We start from the raw sequence: 22,789 nt of genomic DNA on the forward strand, positions 1-22,789 counted from the left end.
CAGGATTCTACAATATCAGTGTTGGTGAGGCACCGAGCACTGGATCTCCCCAACACTGCTGGTGAAAAGCAAATTGCTGAGTCACTTTGGAAAAGCCAATGGTAGTGTCTACTAAAAACTACTTAGTGGCTTTCTGAACACACCCTTTGGTGAAGTGCTTATTTGAAGATACTAGAGGAGTAATTAAATGACAGCAAAGTAAAGCAGGAGGAGAGACATTCATGAAGATGAAAGGCACAATTAAGTAGGAAACAAATCAGAGAAAGTATAAATATAAACCTGATCCATTCAAAGCAATTATAATAAGAATAGCACCTTATAAACTTGTTTTATGATGAGAAAGAACAAGAGTAAGAGGGAGCCTGGATGACCCATAAAATGTCCATGATTAAGAAAGGAAATAGAAAAAATAATGTAAGAAGAAAACAAGTTATGAAAGATTATAAAAGATTCTGAACTAGTGAGTTCAGAAACAGATTCCATATACAATTGGATACTTGATTTTATGATAAAAGTGACACTGACGAGAAGTGCTGATAAGGACAGTGTTTTCAATAAATGTTTCTGGGTCAACTGGAAAATCACAGGGAACACAGAAAATGTTAATGTCACCAGTGATCTCGCAGCAGGCACAGAATTGATTCTAGATGCTTTAGAGATGGAAATATGAAAGGCGAACCAATAAAGCTCCTACAAGATAACCTAGAAGAAAATATTCATGACCTTGGAATAGGGAACAATTTCTTAAAGAGACTCCAAAAACTCCAGGTATAAAGAAAAAGGTTTATAAAATTAAAAACATCTGCTCATGGCTTCCATATGATCCAGCAATTCCACTCCTAGGTATTTACCCAAAGGACACAGAAACATCAATTCCAAAGAACACCTGCACCCCTATGTTTATAGCAGCACTGTTTACAATAGCTAAGCTTTGGAAACAACCCAAATGCCCAAAAATAGATGACTGGATCAAGAAGATGTGGTACATATATACCATGGAATATTACTCAGCATTCAAAAAAGATAAACACATGCAATTTGCAGCAACATGGATGGCGCTGGAAGGGATCATGCTCAGCGAAATAAGCCAAAAAGAAAAAGAAAAATACCGGATGGTCTCACTCATAGCAGGAATCTAGAAAACTTAAATAAGGGATCAGGAAAATGAATAACTATAAGAAAGTGAAAATCAAAATCAACAAAAAACTATGAACCAGAGACACTTTTTGGGGGGTGGGGGCCAGGAGGGGAGGGATTGGGGTCAGAATGGGGCATGTGCAGTTGTATGGGGGAATATAAAAATAAAATTTATTATTTAAAAAATAAATAAAAAATAAAATAAAATAAAAGAAAAAAAAAAAAACATCTGCTCATGGAAAGACATCAAAGGAGTAAGGAAGCAAGACATAGAATCGAAGAAATTTAGCAATACATGTAACCAAATTATATCCAGAATAAAGAATTCTTACAAATCAAAAAGAAAATGACAGGGAATTTAAAAAAAATGCAAGACAAAAACACACATATTTTTGACAGCAAAGAAGAGGGACAGAATGCTGATTGATGTCTTTCCTAGGCAAACACATCTACAATGAATTTTCTTGGTTTAGGCCTTGGGACCACTGTGGAGTGGCAGCTACCCACCCTGGGGGAGAGTGACAGAGAAAGGCAGCTGGAACTATAAAAACTGCAGCTATAAAGTGACAGCTTTGGCCGCAGACCTAGTTAAAATAAATGAGTTGACTTCAATCAGGAGGTTGAAGGGAAACAGCAAACAACTTGCCTCGGAGCACACACAGCTGCTGGCATCACTCAGTGTCTTAATTAAAGTGACATCCAGGTTTCCTCCCCCCGCCAGGTGAAGTCCCCATAGAGTTTCCTTCCCCAAGGCACCCGTGCGCCATCACCTCATTCCCCTATGCTCCTTCCTCCCTCTGATCTTAAAAATGAACAATGATGTAAAATATATATACATTAAAAAAATGAAGAGGATTTATTGTTACTTTCTGTTTAAAAGGATAATGTGATTGTGTTTAAAAATAATAAAACTACAGGAAGAAATGAATATTTGGAATATCCAAATTTCCACTATCCAGAGATGATTATTAACATCTCAATGCTAATAGGGTAAAACATCTGCTTGTGTTTGTATGGATATGCATACAATTATGAATAAATGGGGTCATACTATTAAAAAGCAATAATAAAGTGACCTCCAGGAGAGACGCTTTGGAGACATGTCTACACCGAAGGGGGAAGAGAAGCTTCTCCTGCAGCTGACACCGGAGCTGCGCTTGGACACTCACCATCTGCGCCTCGATGGCATCTGTTTCCGACATGGAGCAGCTGTGGTCTCCTTACCCAAGGCCCCGACCAACCCAAGACAAACCCAAGAGAGCTGCAGCCTCACTCGCCACCCCAGGAACATTCCAGCACAGACAAACACTCACATGTGACTCAACCTCTCAACCTCGTGGTGATGGGGATGTGAGTCTCTGTTCTATAAACAAGGGGGCTGGGAGTTCAATGGCTCATGTGGCACGAGCACAGTCAACTCAGAGAACTCAGCACCCTGCTCTGAGATTTTCTGGGTCTAAGCCCCCTGGGCTCTTTCTTGCTGCCACAGTGAGTGATAATGGGGCGCTTATTGGTGAGGGCTGAATGGATCACGGTAAAGCAAGAACCCACATACCTGAAATACCAAACCCGATGATGAGGGCAATTGCTCCAGCCAGAATAAAGATGATGCTAATAACGCTAGGGGGAGAGAGAAGAAGAGAGAGAGAGGAAGTTACTTCTCCATTCCGTTTGACACGCGGCTCGCCAGCAGGGTGCTCACCTGGCATTTGTGAGAGGTGCGGCAGAAACCACCTCAGCTTTTTCTCCAAGATAAGCTCCCTCCTAGAGAAGGGCATTTTAGAAAGGAACCCCAGCAATTCCTTCCCCGTCCCCTTGGGGCACTCAGGCAGGTGCAGGTGACGAAGGTGATGTTTATCTGACGGTGGCTCATTGACCTTCCTCCTTCCGGATTAGGGAAGACTCCCCAGAATGTTGGAGACAATGGATGCCATCTCTGTGATGCCAGGTGCCACGTGCACGAAACTGGCTCCACACTCAGCACCTGGTATCACTGACTGTTCCTCCTAGTCTTAATCTCCCTGTCTCCTTCCATGGACTTGAAACACCACGGCCGGCAACAGTCCTGGCTGCACTTCGTGCCACTGATACGGCCTCCACTGACCCTGGGGGCCCCAAAGGAATTTGTTTTCTCTTATCAAAAAAGTAAATCAAAAAAGTGAACTTTCTGCTTATTATAGAAAGTTCAGAAAATGCAAGTGAACCAAAATAGGATAATAAAATCAAGCATTGGTACAATTCCATCCCCCAGACATTACCACTGTCAGCTTCTTGACCTGCATCTTGCAGCTTCTCAATGAAAAGATTAATAAATAGCATTTGGGAATAAGCAAACAAGGAAGTATATTCTATTCGCTGAACACCAGAACTGTGTGGCAGACTGTTCTAGGCACCATTTACAGGTCATGGCTTTTATCCAGTCGGTCAACTTAGAGGTAAACAAATTCATCTCCATTTTACAGGAAATGACACAGGAAAATGAAGCTTCTCCCCTAAATTCACACAATTGGTCAGTGGCAGAACTGGGATTAGAATCTGCCTCCTGTGTCTACACTCCACTGCCTCTCAAGGGTGGGGGCTCACCCACGGAGCAAGCCCCCCTGTTCTGTCCAGGAGACCCTGCTCTGAGTGGGGACATCAGCCTTAGCCGGTGAGAGCGACTCGACTGGAACAGAGGCGGGGGCAGAGCCAGCTCGTTCGTTGGCAAAGCGGGTCTGGAAGCTCGCCCATCACCACCTGCCCCATGCATGAGTCCCCAGGTGATCTGGGCCACACTCCGCATCACTGGCCACTCACGCGGTCCTCACACCCACACTGGTGTTATGAGAGGCAGGACAAAAGAAAGGCACGGGAGGCAGAGGACGATGCCATAGAGAGAGAAGGAAGGATGGGCATCTTACTTTCTGCCTGAATAGGCTTATTGTACCCAGTTCCCCTTGGTTCAGGGAATCCACTGGAGAGAAACAACAGACTTTCAAGAAACAATTTAAGCAAACAGTTCCCCTGGGTGGTAAGGTTCCCCGAGGTGTGGCCCCAGGGGCCACGACTGAATAAGCAAAATGATGCTTTTAATGGTAGAGCACCTGCCAGACTTCAAGAGAAGGCCCCATCTGACAGGTCCCTCTCTCTGCGTGAAACCCCAGTTCTTACTGCTCCACATGTGTGAGAACAGCTAAGCAAACTCGCGGGGAGAGGCCCTGACTCCTAGGCCAGGAGCAGACTCGCCTTTGTGACCCAGGTTTTCACTCCCCCTTGTAACTTATCTCTCTGAGACTCAGTTTTTCATCTTTAAAATGGGAATAGGAGTAATCCCTGCTTTGGCTGCTAAAAGGGTGGGATGGGGTGAAGTGTATCCCTCCAAAATTCATAGGTTGACGTTTAGCCCCGTCCCCCAGAATGCGCCTTCATGTGGGCATCGGCTGGTGCAGGGTCACAGGGAGCAGGCCGGGCCCTACTGCATTGGGCAGGTGTCCGTGTGAGGAGAGGGCGGTCAGGACACAGCCTCCTCTTACAGGCAGGGAGAGTGCCTGGCGAAGGTGAGAGCAGGGTATCGGCCAAAATTTCCTCCCGTCGTGTCACGGTCACCTGAAGCGAGGAGAGGGGACTTGAACGGTGCTCGGCTATGACGCACCTAACCCGCCGACACCTCGATCTTAGACTTCTGGCCTGCAAAGCTGCCAGGGAATAAATTTTTATTGTTTAAGTCACCTTGTTTGTGACCGGTAGCCAGATCCTCTCCATTTTGTGACAGAAGACACCCCTAGACTAAAAATTAGGAACAAGTGGAATTAAACTCTAACCACTGAGTGGCATTCCGGCCTCTGGATTAACTGTTAACACGCTGAATTGTGTCCCCTTATTCCCTTATTCCCTCCTCACGACTAGCCATTAACATTCCCGGGATCCTGGCAAAGTGATCGCGTTGCATCCCTGATAAATTTCTCCCAGTCTCTCCGCAGTGACAGTGTCAAAGGAAACAAATGTCTGCTGATTGCAGAGAAAACACCCTGCTGGGAAATCCAAACCCTTGACTGCTCACCTGGCCTGCCGCAGCCAGCCGCACCTCCCGGAGGTGGGACCCCATCCTCCTCCCTCACACCCCTCCCCACACCCCAGCACTCCTGCCACCCAGGGAGCTGCTTGTTTGGGGTGCCTGTCCCGCTGGCTCCCTAGAAGGCCATCTTGAATAAGCTCCTTCATCAGGAGAGGTCTGCTGCGCCATGTGGGTAGCTCCCTGGCCGGAGATCAAACTCGGCCTCATGCAGCAGAGGCTGCAGATAGCTTCACAGTGCTGTGCTTAACCCCTTGCGCCACCAGGGAGACCCTCTAGCAAACTTTTACCAAAGGGCCATTAACATCAAACTAGACAGTGAATGTGGCATAATCCACAGGGTTACTCATGTATTACATTTTTTAAAAATGAAGGTCACATTGGTTTACAACACGTGTATGATTTTGAGGTATAGGATCATGCCCAAGTCACCCAAAGTCACCCAAGTCACTCCACCAGAGCCCAGTAGCGCTCCCTCCTCACTCTCCTCGCCCCTCACCCCTACCCCTCTGGTAGCCTCAATTCTAGTCAGATTTCTAGGGTTTGTTACGGGCTTCACTCCATCTGAGGCTTTGTTTTGTTTCCCTGCATTCCACACAGAAGTGACCCAATCAGGCAGTTGATGTCCCAAGTACTACCTTTTACTCTTACTTGCAGCTGTTTGCTCTAAGTTCATAATTAAAAGCTGTAACTTATAAACCTGGAAAATAATCCCACTGATAATAATGAAGACATCATAGTATTTTTTTGATCCGTAAAAAATAACACATCCCAGGCTTGGTGCTGGCGCTCACTGTGGCTTCCCCCCCATTTTTTGAGTTGCCGAATCCTGTGGATTAACCTGTTTCCCTCCCAGCTCTCTGTTTCCAGCACTGCTGTCCGGGTCACTCCATGCCTCACCAGAGCTGTTGTGTTTTTTCCCCAGCTGGGTCTGGGCCTCTCCTACCTGTTCCTTACTCTGTCAGTGTCTGTGATGACTGCAGAATTTTGATGGGAGGTGACTAAGGAGAGACAGCTTATTTGGAAATGGGCCTGGGGGTGACCTGGGAGGCAGAATAAGTCTGTGAATCTAAGCATGATTTCTGGACCCAGGTGGACAGGTTCAAGCCCCAACCCCAGCACTTAATAGCTGCGTGGCCAGTTTCCTTCTTGTGAAGATGAGTTAACACATTTTTAAAAAAATCACTTAGGACAGTGTCTGACACCTAGGAAGCTTCAAGAAGCATTAGCTGTTCGCACTCCTGTTTTTCTGTGGTGGTTACATAACAAACACATGTTTCCAACTCAGAATAGAGGTGTCCTGGGTGGTGCTGATGGAAGCTGTTGTGGGCACAGCCCCTTAGGGCAGGTGCGGAACTATTGGTGAGAATGATTACAAATTGATGACAGTAGTCCTCCGTTTAAAACTTTGATGACTTCGCATTTCCCTCATGATAAAGTCCTCTCTGCAACGTGCCACCTGGTCTTTCAATGGGGTGGGGTGTGCCCTCTCTCCAGCCTGCCTCTGCACACCTCCCCTGCCATCTTGGACACCTTCTACAAGCCTGGACACACGCCACCCCCACCCTCTCTGAGGAGGGCCTGCACAGCAAGACCCTGAGCAAACACCTGACTCTCACCTACAGGAAAGGCCCAGGGGACCCTATGCGTTCCTGCAATGCTACTGAGCCCACCTCCACTGCCCCAGACCCACACATCCCCCCGGCTGTGGAAGCAGGACCCTGCCAGCTGTCAATAAGCCCATCTCTAAGCAGGAGTCGCCTTGAGGATTTCTCTGAGCTGGTGTTTCCTTGGAAAATAACAACCTCCAGAGCCTTGGGAAGAGACGCAGGAGCTAAAGGAACAGCCAAATTAAATAATTCCAGTCTGCTGCTTATTAATTTTTTAAAAAGATGAATAAAATATTTCACATGAGGTGTTCTTACATTGCTTTTTGGTTATTACTTCCCCAGAATAATTTCCAGTAACTATGCTACAGGAAAATTTTAATGCAAAGCTATGTCCTCTAACCACGGCATTGGGATTCACAGGGCACGTTTGTCAGACATGATGAAATCGGTGTTTTGGGAGGATTGTTCATTTAGTAAACATTTATTAAGTACTTGCTACAGGAGTGACATTGTGCTGGGGTGCATGGATTTGATGAGCCGGTGAGGTAACACACACACACATACACTTGCACACACATGCACACACATGACACACAAATGTACACACACAAGCATACAATATTCACGTGCACACGAGCACACCCCCCCCCCACAGTAATAACACAAGACAGAAATGAAGTCAGGGCTTCAATAAAGAGAGGAGCAAATTCTCACAGGAATTTCGGGGGGTAGCAAGTGTTCAAATCTGAGAGAAATAAGGAGCATCAAAGTGCATTCCATGCATAAATTTCAAAGAAAGTGAAGAGAAGGGCTTTATTCAGAAATAGATTTCGCCAGCTCATGCTGCCATATAATCTCTCTGTGAGGTGGAACATAAAGAAAGATGCTATTTCTGCTGCCTGGGCAGGTGGGACCACGCATCCCTCTCGGGTACCGAGGGCTGGAGGAGGCACTTCTGGAGGGTGCAGGATGCACGGCCTCCCCGGAGGCCCGACCTCGCAGCTTGGGGTCCCCAGACATGTGCACCCACCCGGGGCAGGCTTGTCCTGTCCCTGCGCTTGTCTTTGCTTCGGCTGCTGCTGCCTTTTGCAGCACTTGAAAGAAATTGGATATTTCTGAGGACATGATAGGTTGCCCTGGGAAAAAACCTCACATTCTACAAAACTGTCCAATGAAGGTGATGGGGCTTATGGAGAAAAGTGGGGTGACACGCAGACCACTCAGAACCTGTGTGACTTTGCAATAGGCCCCTAGAAGAAGCAATAATTGGTACCTTGAGAGAGAACAGAGACAGCTAAAGCGGACAGCTCAGGAGGACCGAAGTCACTCCGGGGTGATAGAAATGCACCAACAATGGACTGACAGCTCTGGCTCAGGTGAGGGACGCTGGAGCGGGAGCTGCACACTGGAGCTGACAGCTCGGCACGTGCTTCTCTGGGGAGAAAGCCCCCGCATGCAAGTGTTCACTTAAAATGAAAAGAAGGGGGCCTCCCTGGTGGCGCAGCGGTTGAGCGCTGGGTTGCGAAGCTGCCCGCAGCCTCAGCGGCACCGGTTCGATCCCCGGCTGCTCCCCGGCCACCGGAGGAGGGTCCCACATGGTGCGCAGACCTCTCCTGCCGCCCGCTGCTCCCCTCAGCAGTGTACTTCGGTCCTTCTGCCTGCTCTGTTCTCCGCTCTGGCTCTGGTGAATTCTCTCACCCTCCCGTGCTTCTGACTGTACCCAGTGCATGTATAAACAAAACAAACAAATAAATAAATAAATAAACATGCCTCTATAAAAAAAAATAAAAAAATAAATAAAAATATTTAAAAAAAAAATAAATAAAATAAAATGAAAAGAAGGACCTCCCTGGTGGCGCAAGGGGTTGAGCACCGCACCATGAAGCAATCGGCATCCTCTGCAGCATGAGTTCCATCCCTGCCCAGTCAGGGAGCAACCCACATGGCACAGCAGACCTCTCCTGTCTCCCCGCTGCTCCCCTCAGCAGTGTATTTCGGTCAGTCTGCCTGTTCTGTTCCCCACTCTGCCTCTGGTGAATCCTCTCACCCCCCACATCTCTGGCCTACACCCCAGCTCTTGTATGCATAAATAAATAAATCTTTAAAAATAAAAGAAAATTAAATGAAAAAAAATGAAAGCACATGGAGCCCTTGCCACTGATTTTTCATTTCCTCTGCTATTTCCATTCCCCGTGCCTTGGGGACCTTGCTTGTCAATAGACCCGGCTTCCATGTTATAGCCCCACCGTTGCCCTATTTTCCAACCACACACAGGCTGACTGGTGCTGTGGAAACATAATGCATCAGACAGACCTTATCCCTGAATGACCAAGAAAGAAATTAGAGACACCTATCTATTTAGGACAAATTTTCATGGTGTCAGAGGTCCACCGGGCCACACCTAGTGTCTCCTTCATCCCTTACAGGACAGGAAGGTGATAAGCACTAATCTCCCCATGGTCTTCCAGGAGGGGAACTAAGGCTCAACGGGAGTCACTGACCGAGCCCTCGCAGCTAGGAAGTAGGAGAGCCACGTCTCAAACCCAGAAATCCAACTGACAAGCCTGTACTCTTTCAAGTCAAACTTCTAGAAAAAGCCCAGGAAGCCAGGAGGCCACTCTCCGAGAGGCTCCCTCCACCCTGCCTGTCCTCCCTGCTTCATTTCTGAAACCAGGCTTTTCTGGATCTGCTCCCTGGTATGGTGAGCCCTGGTTCTGGAAGACACAAAGTGCTCTTTGTTTGACTCAAACATTAATGGTTTCTGTGTTCTCTAGTATCTGCCTCCTTCTCCATACTGACAGAGCTCAGTCCTCATTGCTCTCCAACATCAGCTTACCTCCACTTGCACAACTGATAAATGATGAAAACCTCAAAAGCTAACGTAAACAGAAAAATGGGTGCCCATTTGAATAAATTCTAGACTTTTAAATTAAATATCCCAAGCTGATTATTTTAGTAAATCAAGTAAAAATGGATAAATCAAGCATATTACTTTGTTCATAAACTAATAAAGTGACTGGGTTTATAAAGAATGCTGAAATTGAACACATTTATTTCAGCCTATCCAAAAAGTTTCTCTCATTTTCTCCCCATAAAAGGAGAAAAGGAATTATTTTTAAACACTGTGCGGAACAGATCATCGGGCTTCAAGGTAAAGTTACATAACCCTTTTCTAGATATTGATTGGGACAGGATTTAAGTTTCTGAGAAGCTTAGATTGTTGTCTACTCAAGTTTTGCTCCCATTCCCTGAAGTGTCCAGGCTGTAGAGTACATTTCTCAGCCTGTCCTCGCCTCTCTCTTGTTTCCTTTGCTGGTAAAGTCAAGGTCAGCTCTGAACCAGGGACCCAGAGCATGAGAGTGAGGGGTGGTGAAGGGAGTGTCAGGAAGAATTTGGCAAATAGGAGGAGGTGTCTATGGAGACTGAGGAGTGTGTGCAAGGAAGAGGGGGAGAGACTCCAGCCCGCACAACTCGGCCCTGCCCATAATCCTGCTCTGCCCACAACTCAGCCCTGCCCTCAAACCCACTCTGCCCTAACAGCTTTAATAACAGTGAATGGCAAGGCTTCCTGTTTGGGATTTTTTTTTTTAAATATTCATTTAGTAGAAGAACTGGGGTGTAGGCCAGAGATGTGGGAGTGTGAGAGGATTCACCAGAGACAGAGTGGGGAGCAGAACAGGCAGATCTAGTGAAATCCACTGCTGAGGGGAGCAGCAGGCCTGACAGGAGAGGTCTGCTCTGCCCTGTGGGTCAGCTCCCTCGTCAGAGATGGAACTCAGGCTCTAGCTGTGATAGCACTGAGACTTAAGCCCTAGGCCACCAGGAGGCCCAGTGTGAATTATTTTTAATAGAATTAGTGGAGGTGGCACAGGATGCTGGTGGTGCAGGGGTTAAAGAGTCAGCACTATCAAGCTATCAAGCTATCTCCAGCCACTGCAGCACGGGAGTTTGATCCCCGGCCAAGGAGGTGATGCACATGTCGCAGCAGACCACTCCTGTCTCCTCTCTGCTCCCCTCAGCAGTGTATTTCAGTGGATCTGCCTGTTCTGCTCCCCACTCTGATGTATACTCTCACCCCCACACCTCTGGCCTGCACCCTAGTTCTTGTATGCATAAATAAATAAAAAAAAATTAGTGGAGAGAGAGAAAAGAATTTCAAGTAATAGTTTCCCCAAAACTCCCCAAAATTACCCACCCCTGTGGGCAGATTCCCAGCTAAACAGCCCAAAGTGGAACAGCTGAGGCCTAAAAACTTGGCACAAGTCTGAGACACCTTTGAGTGGAGAACCACACAAAACGGTTTAGGCAAGTCCCAGAGAACTGAGACATAAAAAGAGACTCAAAATTCAAACTGTGCCACATACTCCAACATGAAGTCAAGATAACAGCTGCCATTGTCTCTGGCAAGAACCAGGATTAGCCTCGCAGATAGCTCTCGCCCACGTATCTCATCCAAGTGTCTCTTGGAAGACATCTCTCCTCTTTGTGTCTCTCCCTATTACCCTTCTTTTTTAAAAAAAATATGCATACAAGAACTGGGGTACAGGCCAGAGATGTGGGGGGTGAGAGGATTCACCAGAGGCTGAGTGGGGAGCAGAACAGGCAGACTGACTGAAACACACTGCTGAGGGGAACAGCAGGTGAGACAGGAGAGGTCTGCCGCACCATGTGGGTTTCTCCCTGGCTGGCTGGGGATCGAACTTATGCTGCAGAGGCTGCGGATTGCTTCATAGTGGGGTGCTTAACCCCTTGTGCCACCAGGGAGGCCCTCCCCCTATTACCCTTCTTTAATCCACTTCCTTTTATGTATCCACTCGCTCCTTCCCAGCTGCCCCCATGCAGAAATGTGGTTCATGGCATACTGGGACTTGTAATCCAAGGTGGCTGCATGTAAGTGGGGGTAGGAAAATTGGTGCCTATTCCCACTTTATGGAGATGGAGCTGTAAACCTAGTACCTCTGTTTGGTTGGGGAAACCAGTCCAGTGCTGAGTAACTCATCCAAGTGTTCACCCTTGGGAAATCCGAGCATGATGAGACACAGGTCTAAGACTTCATCACCTGTGGCCTTAGTGATGATACTGGATTGTATGAAGACTTTGCTTCAGGAAGGAAAGGGGACTAGCAGGTAGAAAACTATAAGTTATTACTAAATAGGTACCTTCCCCTAAACAATTTTGAGCCTGCAGCAAAGCCATTCTATCTTCCCTTAAGCTACTCTATTTATTACTGTCCCCTGATTGCCAGGGAGCACACATTAGGACATCACAGCCTGTGCACACCGTTTTCCTGTGGCCCAAGGAGAATGAGACAAAAGTCAGTACAGAGTTGATTACTAATCCTTTTCCCATACAATACCTGTATTTCCTGTTGCTCCTTAGTCTCACCATGGAGCAAACATTTCCAGGAGATCCCTTCAGCACCATAACTGATCCCATTGTGTTAAATGACAAACACACTTCGAGCCTTGGGTGAACCTCCCATGAAGTGTCTCCACTGTTGGAAAAGCTGGTATTCCCCAGGGCAGTGTGTGTGGTCGGCAATGAAACAGCCTAATTGTGCATCTTCCCAACTGGAGTTTAGGAGAAGTTTCCAGGGGCCATATGGCACCCGGGCTGAAGCTCGGCTGCCAAGGAGCGCTTCCTTTTCAGAGTTACAGCCTCTGCCCCACCTTGTCCCACAGCCCTTTGCTCTCCTCACTTTCCTTCTTACCCTCCTGCTCACCCCTCTTCCTCACCTCACCCCACTATTTCTGGCCCCCTACCTCCAGGCTCCATCTATCCTGAGCTACTTTGGGCACCTAAGTCTACCAGGTGTCTCTACCTTTCATCTACAGGCTGTTTCTTCCTTCTATGCTTTGTTCCTGCTGTTTTTCCGGTTATCGGAAGGGACTTAATAAATGTTTGTTGAACAAATTCCCACCTTAGAGGATGCACCCCACAGAGTGTGTAGCACATACTATTTAAAACTTGTTGAATTAATGAATAAGTTAAATATTCATAGTATGTAATGAAGGGAAATGAACACACTCTTGACTTATAAAAAATTTTCCTCTCCTACTTTCCTTTCTTTATTTTATTATATATTTTTAAAGATTTATTTTATTTATACAAGAGCTGGGGTACAGGCCAGATGTGCAGGAGAGTGAGAGGATTCACCAGAGACAGAGTGGGGAACAGAATAGGCAGACAGACTGAAAGCACTGCTGAGGGGAGCAGCGGGAGAGACAGGAGAGGTCTGCCTTGCCATGTGGGCTTCTCCCTGGCCAGCCAGGAATCGAACTGGCGCTGCAGAGGCTGTGGACAGCTTCACATCTCTGTGCTCAACCTGCTGTGCCACCAGAGAGGCCTCTACTTCCCCTTTTTTTAAAGAAAAATACTATTTTTTAAAACTGTACTGTGTGAAATCTTGCTGGTGCTATGAACTATAACCTTGGAGGGTAAGAAATAGAAGAAGACCTGGTTGGCTGGGGTTAAGAAGGGAAACTAGAAAATAAATGAACATCATAGCTGTGCTTGATTACTAGTCAAGCCTGGGCCCTTTCAGTTATTTCTCTCCATAAATGGCTTACAAGATCAAGGCACCTTCCTAAAAGAAAACGGAACTTTGTAGGGAGTGAAAAATTAAATTTCCAGCAATAGTGCATACGAAATGTCCTTAAAAATGACCTGACTTAAAAAATGCTTAAAATGCTCAGTAAACCAATCCAGCTCCCCCACCACCACACCCCCAAACACACAGGGACCTTTTTGAACCCTTGGTTTTGCTGACCAGAAAGTAAGAGATTGCAGGGGCTGGAAATGAAGGAAACATGAATTCCGTGAGGTAAGAGAATACTGGACGCAAGCACCTGTCTTAAGAATTATGCAGAATTCCTGGGACAAAAGGAATCACACAAGCTAAGGACTCTAACCTGAGATTCACATCAGCTCAGACCCTAATGTAAGAGCCCAGTAGGTAGGACCCACCTCATTTGGTCTTGGTTCCGGGTGATGAGAAAAATTTGTGTCTCTACCTTTCATCTACTGGTCTGAGTCCTGAAGTCACACAGCAGCTATCCCAGACACCCCCAGGGATTAAACTTAAAGGGTTTCTAGTTGGTAAAGTTTCAATGCTTAGAGGAAGCAAGAGCAAATGTTCTTTAAAGAAATGTACTCTCAACCCAGGTCTCAAAAAATTTCAGCAGGGCCTCCACTGGTGGCGCAGGCAGTTGAGTGCTGCGCTGTGAAGCTGTCCGCAGCCTCTGCAGCACCGGCTTTATCCCGGCTAGCAGGCGAGGGTCCCACATGGCGTGCAGACCTCTCCTGCCATGCCCGCTGCTCCCCTCAGCAGTGTATTTCATCAGTCTGCCTGTTCTGTTCCCCGCTCTGTCTCTGGTGAATCCTCTTATCCTCCCGCACATCTGGCCAGAACCCCAGTTCTTGTATAAATAAATAAATAAATCTTTAAAAAAATTTTCAGCAGATAAAATTCCCCAAAATATAAGTTCATAATAATAAAAATTTCAAAGCACACACTAGACGGTGCCATGAAGAGCAGTTGCTACAAACAGGAAGTAGATGTGGAAATACAGACTCCAGATATTGAAATCATTGGATATAGAGTATAAAAAAACGAGTCTTTTAAATATGTGAAAGTAAGTGAATGAGAGAATACAAAGCTAGAATAGGGGCAAGAGATTCAGAAAGCATCCCAAATAATTGAAAAAGGACCAGATAGAATATTTAGAAATGAAAAAGAATTGAAATTTATAACTCATTGCACAGTTAACTAGCAGGTTGGATGCAACTGAAAGATAATTAAGCAGAAGTAAGACGTTATTCATTAAGCAATAATTATGCAGAAGTAAGTTAAAGAATTATACATGATGAAGAAAGAGACAAAAGTTTTTCGAGAAGATGAGACATACAAAGACCAAATATGAGACATTTTAATGTATATCGAAGCAGAGGTCCACAAAGAGAGAGCAGAAAATGAGAGAGGCAATATTTAAGGGGAAAACAACAAACTATTTTTCAGTATTTATGAGAAATCCCAACCTTCCGGAACCTCAATGAATCTTTAGGATGGTAACTGAAAACTGCAAGATCCTTCATAGTGAAACTGAAAAAGAAAGATATGAGAGTAGGGAGAGAGAAAAGACTTTACCCAGAAAGGCATAATTAATAGCTGACTGTCCAAAGAAGGAAGGGAAGCCAGAAAAATGATGGAGAGAAAAGGAAATATGGAGTCTATGTATAAAACCCAGCAGGTCTTGTAGACACCGATGAGATACGGAGAGAAAATGATACCCACTGTTCAAATTTCATTTTCTTAGCGGAATCTACCAGACGGCACTATAAAAATTTAAAAGTAAGTTTTCTACTTCACTGTAGGGGAGAATCAGCTTTAATGACATACAGAGACTATGCTTCAGGCATATTGAACAAGTTGGAAAAACAAGTTACAGACGAGATTTTGTCATCCAGGGTCCAAGCTTCCAGGAATTTTAAGAGATGGCCAAAGAAAGCTTCATCAGGCTGGCAGAGGGTAACCCCAAGTGTAGGCGGCAAAGGGCTAAGCTGACTAAGCTCCTAGATGGCCCTGGCAAAGCAGGGATGGCAGCCCGTCCCTCCCACCCTGACCCAAAGTTTCAAAGTTAAGATTCAATGAGCTTATTTAGATCTTTACAACCAGGGAAACTGGAAGGAAGATTTTTTTTTTTTAAATTTTAGCTTCTGTATATTTTTATTGTTGTATGGTTTAGCAATTTTTATACATTGGAGCACCTACTAGTTGCTGGGGACATGGGTGGCACCACTACCATCTTTTGAATGCTTAGGGCATTATCTCTGAGCTTAAGGGAAGAGTATTTGAGGGCAGAGAGGGGTCTCCCTTCTCATGATGTACACCTGTCTGTGGGATGGTGCCTGGCATATGGCAAATGCACTGAGAACGTTAGTTCCCCTTCCTGCTACCAAAATGGGGGCTAAGGTCTGGGTCAAGAACCGGGGCGATGGTGAATACAAATCTGTTGTATTTCAAAGCCAAAGTGGTGGAGGGTAGTAGAATTGGGCGAGGAAGTTCCCCTCCAGAGACACTTAGAGGGAGGTTCTGTTAGGGACTGAGAATCACTCGTCCTTAGAGCAATGTTGCCTCAGTTTCCCCTAGTCTAGAAACTGACTAGCTTTGCCTCTCATGAACTCAGATGCCCAGGAGGAAGGGAGCTGGGTGGGCACACTGGAAGCCACTCCAGCCAACTCAGAGCTTGCCTTAGATTTTAAATGTTTGGATAAAGGGCCTCCCTGGTGGCGCAAGGGGTTAAGCACTGCACTAAGAAGCAATCTGTAGCCTCTGCAGCATAAGTTCAATCCCCAGCCTGCCAGGGAGCTACCCACATGACACAGCAGACCTCTCCTGACTCCCCGCTGCTCCCCTCAGCAGTGTATTTCAGTCAGTCTGCCTGTTCTGCTCCCCGCTCTGTCTCTGGTGAATCCTTTCACTCCCCCGCATCTCTGGCCTGTACCCCAGCTCTGTGTGCATAAATAAATAAATCTTAGAAACAAAAGTTTGGATAAAAAACTAGGTATCTTAGTTTTATATTGACAGTATTTATTCTCTCTTTCTAGGTGTATCTCACTCAAGCAAGGACTTACTCTTTTTGGTATTTCTGTTAAACACATCAGTTCTGGTGGCCACCTCGGAGCCCAGGGGGAACCATGGGACTTGGCCACACAGATGGGGCAGGAAAAGAGGCAGGAAAACCAGAATGCTGGTTCTTTTGCATCCTGGGAATTCTCCTACCCAGAAGCAGGCAATCACATTCTCCCGGGGGAGGAGGTTGGGGCTTCAGCCAAGCGGGTCAGAGTCTGATTGGGCTGGGCAGAACCGGGGCAGTGCCTATGGCATTTCCGGTGTAAAACACTGTTTCTTTCTCTGAAATTGCCTGTGACCACAGAATCCACATTTTCCAACTTGGGAAATGTGGCTTGACAATGGTCTTTGCTACTTCCAGGTGTGCCAGGTCCCAGTGGGGGAGTCTGGATTCATAACAATTAGAATTTGGGGGTATTTCAATGGCTTGGGGGGACAATAGGTGAAACAACTAATTTACAACATCCTCAGGGGCTGACCCATGGGGTGGCGCGGGTGATTCTGCCTGGACATCTGGGGCTCAGCAGCAGCAACTTCAGCCAAAGCCCTAAATGGTCATATCTCCCCTCCTCCTGCCTTGGCAGCATTAGTGGAGCGAGCAGAAGCTCAGACTCTTGCAGTATTTTTCTGTCCCTTTGGTAATGCCGAGCTTCACGCTGGAAGTGGGGGCTGGAACAGTGAAATAAACTATTGTAAAGGAAAAGAGAGCACTGGGTAGCAGAGAGAACACAGAGGGCGGGAAGGCAGGTGTGGCGGGCTGGCCCCATGTTTTCCCTCTCACTTCTGCTGTCTGGGCTTGTGCTTGTCCCGCTGGGCTCTACACATTTGCTCATGGAGCGCGGTGAGATACGTGTGGGGGTCCAACCCCCAGAACCGGCCCTGTCTGCAATACCTCCATGCAGAGTGGAGAGGATTACTATTTTTACAGTTGGCTGCTAAGATTTCTGGGCCTCCTTTCAAACCCTTAAAAAAAGGATCCTTTTCCTATCCACTTTAACTAATTATACACTATTACTAAGAGCCTATAATTTAGTCATTCCTCCAGGCACTCGAGTGGGGACACATCAATAGCATTTATTCTGTGGTGCGAAGTTCCGAAGTTCCGGAGAAACAAGACTCTGCATTCTCTCAGACATGGCCTCCCTCTAGATAATTTGAGGACAAGTGTGTACAGCAGCTATCCCCGTGTCCTCATTGGACCCTGTCCATTTTGCTCTCACCGTGGGGTCACACTGTATTGAAATGATCTGTTTGCACAGTTGCACCTTCTTAAGTCTCCTCTACATTTTCCAAGTACAGGGACCCTAATTTTTCTTTTTTGGGTAATAAGGTGTTACATGGAAAGTTTCAGCCAGTTCCACCATACCAAAGTGAGATACTGCACCCCCTGCAGAGTTCAGCAAGGTCTTTGACAGCCAGCCCCATAAATCTTGTCCATTTCCATCAGATGAAGGATAACAAACAGGACTCAGGGTGAGGAGAGATCTGTGAAGGTATGTCTTTGGAAAAAATGTTTTTCTGTGCTTTGGAGCCATGCTTCGCCCTCCTCCCCAATGCACAAATACAAAGCAGGAAGTTGGAGTGTGGCAGGCATACCCTGGACTTATTGTACTTGGGTAGTGTGGTCTAGTACAGGAGGGAGAGGGATGAGAAGAGGAAAGAGAGCAGAGTTTTATTTGGAGGTCACCACTTTTCTATGAGTCAGGGGATCCAGGTACAAGGGAGCTTGTTCTGTGTATCCTGGGGCCTCCCTGAGTCTCACCAATTGGGATGCCTGGAAGAGGGGCCTGAGCATCCAGGGGCAGCCAGGGACGGGGGGGACATCACCCAGCTAAAGGGGAGACCACGTTTTCATCACAGGCTTCATCTTATCATTTTCTACAGAATTCACTTTAAAAGGTCAGAGGGAGATAGAAATAAAATTTGGCTTTGGTTATAATCTACTGGTCCTGTTGGATCAATATATCTGTCATATTTATCCCCCTAAGTGTCAGACATAGTGCCTGACTCATCTGAGGGATTTGATAAATGCTGTAGTGAGCTGATGTGATTTTGGAACTTATGCTTCTTCCGCTGAACTGAAATGCCTCCAGAGACAGCCCGGCTGAATGGCAGCTCATATTTTTATTTCAGGGTTATGTCTCCTTAATTTACACTTTGGGGCAGATTTTGTGTGAACATATACAATTACCCACTAAATATGAATAAATATTTAGAAATTAGTTCTTAACTATTGCATGGAAGTAGTGTCTGGCTCCAAAGACATGACCTTGTTGTAACCTATAGAAAGCCCAAATGTCCTGTAGTCCAATTTTTGATCATGTCATAGTCAAAGAAATGGAAATCTAATAGAAGAGTTTAACTGAGTCCAGTGGATATCTAGGAAAATACCCAAAGGCACTGCATGGATAAGGCACAGAAAAACCTCTCTTAAAAAAAAAAAAAATAATTCTTCATTTTCAATTTCTATCCTTCATATTTGCGCCCCGCCCCCGTTCCAAACTCTGAAATCCACCCTCTAGTCTCTTTTCTCTCATATTTTCAAATCTGCGTTCTTCTCTCTCATCTGCAAATGTCCTTTCCTCTCTCCTTTCTCTTATACCTTCTCGTCTCCTCTGAGGGTCTCCTCCATAGAACTTGTAATTGTGAGTTGGAGCAGGGAAGACCTGGCAGAAAACACTGAGGTTTTCCTTGATAGAGGTGGAGAGAGGAAGAAGAAAGTGTGGACATTTAACTGGTTTTCTCTGTTATGTCATCAAGGGAGACCTGGTCAAGGATGGCTTTAGGAACAACTGGCCTGTATTTTACCATTTCTGGCATTTTCCTCACCCCACAGTCACTCTCATCTTTAGCTATAAATAAGAAATCTGTTCCTTTGGCTTTGTTCCTGATTAAAATATGTAGTGTCATATTTTCTCTCATTAGTAATTGACACCTGGGTAGAAACAAGTGTTTCAGTCACTTTACTGACAGTAGGGTTGCATGGTAAATTAAGGAGGAGGCTAGGACTTGAGAATGTCACAAATGGGAAAAACGAGAATGTTAGGTACAAAATTTGCTCTTTTCTTTTTCAAAATATTGGTAGGGGTTCCTGCTGGGTAAGCAGCAATGATTACTTCGTGGAGCCTAGATGGTGCCAAAGAGTGTGGGTTGGTGCAAAGTTTAGGGTGAGCAGAGGGGACAGTTTGACCACAGACATCAGGTTTATGATGTACACAGCAAGGTTTGATCCAGTAATTCTTCATCTAGGAACTCATTCTAAAGCAGCACGCCTTCCCAAGGATGTTAACTATCGTGTTGATTAAAATCAACATCATAATTGCGAGCAAATAAATGCAAGCACCTACATGCCCCCCAGCAGGGAGCTGAGTGAGCGAATTAGGGTTTATTACTAGAGACAATACTAGAGCATTGTAGAAAATCCATCAGAGAAGGATAATTATGTGAGGAATATTCACTAAACCAATGGAAATTATTACTAGAATGGTGTGTACAGTATGATACCATTATTGAATATCTACACAGAAGGAAAGCAATAGGATAAATGAATGAGTGGTGGTTATCTCTGAATTAGGGATGATTTAGATTCCGATATATATTTTTTTCTTCTGTGATTTTCTGCATTAATCCCACAAAACAAGGGAAATAGATTTTAAAAAGAAAACATTGCTTTGTTTTCTTTAGGTTTGACCTAACTTTCTGATAGATGGACGTGGGTTTTGTTCATTTAAGTGAGCAAACATGTTTTCTGTAACTCAACAGGCTGTTCACAAGTTACCCCAGACAATGATGAGAGACCTGCTGCACTTTTGGAGACCCCAAGTGAGCAGCACCAGAAGCCCCCAGGAATTTCAGGTAATTTGACACCACAGTCTGACACCACCCAGAAATGCTAATGCAAGCTACCATCTTGCAAGTCACCTCTTTGCAATTGTATTTGCCTTTAGGGTGGAAAACTGGGAACTTCACAGAATCCTCCACAAGTATTAAAGAGATTCTCCCGCAAGCCCCATGTTTTCTGCTGGAAAAATTAGCCTTTACATTCAGATACGTATTTATTAGAATGAACAGAACATGTGGGGTCAGTTGCTGTGAAACTATAGTTATTTGCTAATCTGTCAAATTGTTAGGGGGAAAAGGATGTCCCAAAGCAAATTCCATATAGGCTTTGTGGACTCCACCCCCACCCCAGGTCAAAACCAAAGACACTGGGAACTCCAAATCCCATCACCACCCAAGGGAAGGTGGCTGGGACCTGAGGGTGGGGTTAAGCAGCCAGGTGGATACAAAAGGCAGACACGTGGGCTTTGGGGGGCTCTCCATTTTTGGGCTCTCAGCCAGCTCGCAGCGTCCGGTCAGCTCTGAGAGTGACTTTGGGTTTCCAGGTCGTCGGATCGGGTAGGACGCATTAAAGACTTTATTTCCCTATTTTCTCCCTGAGTTGTCCATTTTCCTTATTTCCTTTTCCCTTGTGAATAAACCTTTTATGAACCTTTTGTGTGTGTCTGTAGTAGAGTATTCATAAGTCCCTTTAAAGCGCGCGGGTGAGGACCCACAGCCAGGAACCTGTTAAATATCGGGGTTGCTCTATAACAATTTGTCTGTGGGAAAATGTCAACTTGGGAATATGAGAAAATAGCCAGATTTAGCTGTTCTTGAAGTTTGGGTTTTGTTCCAAAGTTTTGTGAGATTTGGTCTTCTATGACTTAGCACAGAGGTTTTGGCAAGTCTCTTTAAAGAAAAAAGGCCTGGTACCCTCACTTAGCCATGATCTTGACAGCTTTGTTTTATCCAAGCACCTCTTCCTCATCCCTGTGCTCCTCTCCCTGAACTCTTAATTCTACTGGCTTATAAAGAAAGGCAGTGGGACTTGGCATCTGGGTCTTGGCACTGAGATTCCTGGGCAGCCTGGCTCCCTGGCTCTTGGCAACGTGCAGCTACCAAGCCCTTGGGCCCAAGGTGATTTGCCTCATGAGACCATCTTCCCACTAGCCCAGACACCCCGACTTTCCCAGCTACCCCAAATACTTCGTCTTGTATTGAAAATAAAATAACACTTCTTCTAAATTAGAAAAGGGTCTAGGTATTGAAGCCAGAGCGATCTAGACTATTTTAGATTCCTGTGCATATATTATAGTAAACAGCTGTAATCATGGATCTGATTAGAAAATCATGGAAATGGATGTGTGAGTAAGGGCACCATGGGGTAGCAGAGTTCTGCCAATATCCACTGGCTTCCTGCCCTCATTGTCTTCCTTGCTTATTTGAAAATAAGGTGCTCCAAGTGTTATAGGACAGGGAGGAAGAGGGGCAGCCCAAACCCCGCAAACCTGCCTATTGTAAATGGGTTCTGCCATCCGCCGCATCAACACAAAACATAGGAGACTTTAATGGGAAGGAACTTTAATAAAACTAGGAAACAATACAGGTAAGGCAAAGAGTCTAGTTTCTAAAAGAAGCACCCAAAGTGACCCGTCCCCTCGTGGGTAAAAGTCCATCCAAATGGGATTGGCCCAGAGCAAGGCCCCAAAGCCTGCCACAAGTCTAAAGCATCTTCCAGTGGGGACCCACAAAAAAGGGCCAGAAAAAAACAGACAAGCCCAGAAGGAAAAGAGCAAAATCAACATCCAGATAAAAGCTGCCATTGTCACCTCCCCACGGGTCTCACCCACATCTGTGTCACCCCGTCCACGACCAAAAGACAAGCGCAGTTTCTTCACGTGTCTCTAGGCTCCATGCGCCTCCTCCAGGTCTCCTGGCTCCATCCTGCTTCCTTCCTCAGTCTCTTCTGCAGCTTCTCCTCTTCCTGCTCAGCTCCACCCTCCCTTGGGTGGGGCAGGGAACCTCCCCCTTTCCTGGGGACCACCCTGTTACACAAGGTAACAGGATGATGGGGCCAGCAAAATGGAGGCAGGCCAAGAGAGGACTCCCTCCATGCCTTGGGACTGAGTTTCTAGGAAGGGGGGGTGCCTATTAAGGCATTTCCCTGCTAGTGAAATTTCAGAAATGCACATTACTATACACAGTTCCAACCATTGTGGTATGAAGGTGTAAGAAACTTTTTTAGCTATAAAAATTGATTTAAAACACCTAGTTTTAATACATAAAACTGCAGGAGAAGAAGCAGAATGTGAGAGGGGACTGTAGTATCAAAGAGAAGATGACCTTCTAGCCAGGAGCATGGTACATTATGTCTTGGCTACCCCAATGACCTTGAAAGGCTCTTCTGCTTCCCCATCCAGATAAAGGGCTAGCCCACCCATAGAGGTCCCCAAATCTACCAGTCTTCCCAGCACCCATGGCTACTTTCCAAAGCCTCCATTGAAGGTGGTTATTTGAAGCTTTGGACAGGGCCTACAG

At 45.9% G+C, this 22,789-nt stretch overlaps 1 protein-coding gene across 2 annotated transcripts in view; it reads right to left on the bottom strand.

The window, feature by feature from the left end:
- The window catches only part of VTCN1 (V-set domain containing T cell activation inhibitor 1), a gene marked incomplete at both ends in the record, with an annotated part of 45,261 nt that overhangs the window by 13,023 nt on the left and 9,449 nt on the right, over window positions 1-22,789 (bottom strand). For both annotated transcript variants that reach the window (XM_084241821.1, XM_084241820.1), the window contains one exon: window positions 2,693-2,757. In XM_084241821.1, coding sequence (XP_084097947.1) covers window positions 2,693-2,757 — 65 coding nt within the window. The remainder of the gene's footprint in view (window positions 1-2,692; window positions 2,758-22,789) is intronic.

The sequence above is a fragment of the Talpa europaea genome, assembly GCF_964194135.1.
Source record: "Talpa europaea genome assembly, chromosome: 9".
In the NCBI taxonomy this organism is placed as follows: domain Eukaryota; kingdom Metazoa; phylum Chordata; class Mammalia; order Eulipotyphla; family Talpidae; genus Talpa; species Talpa europaea.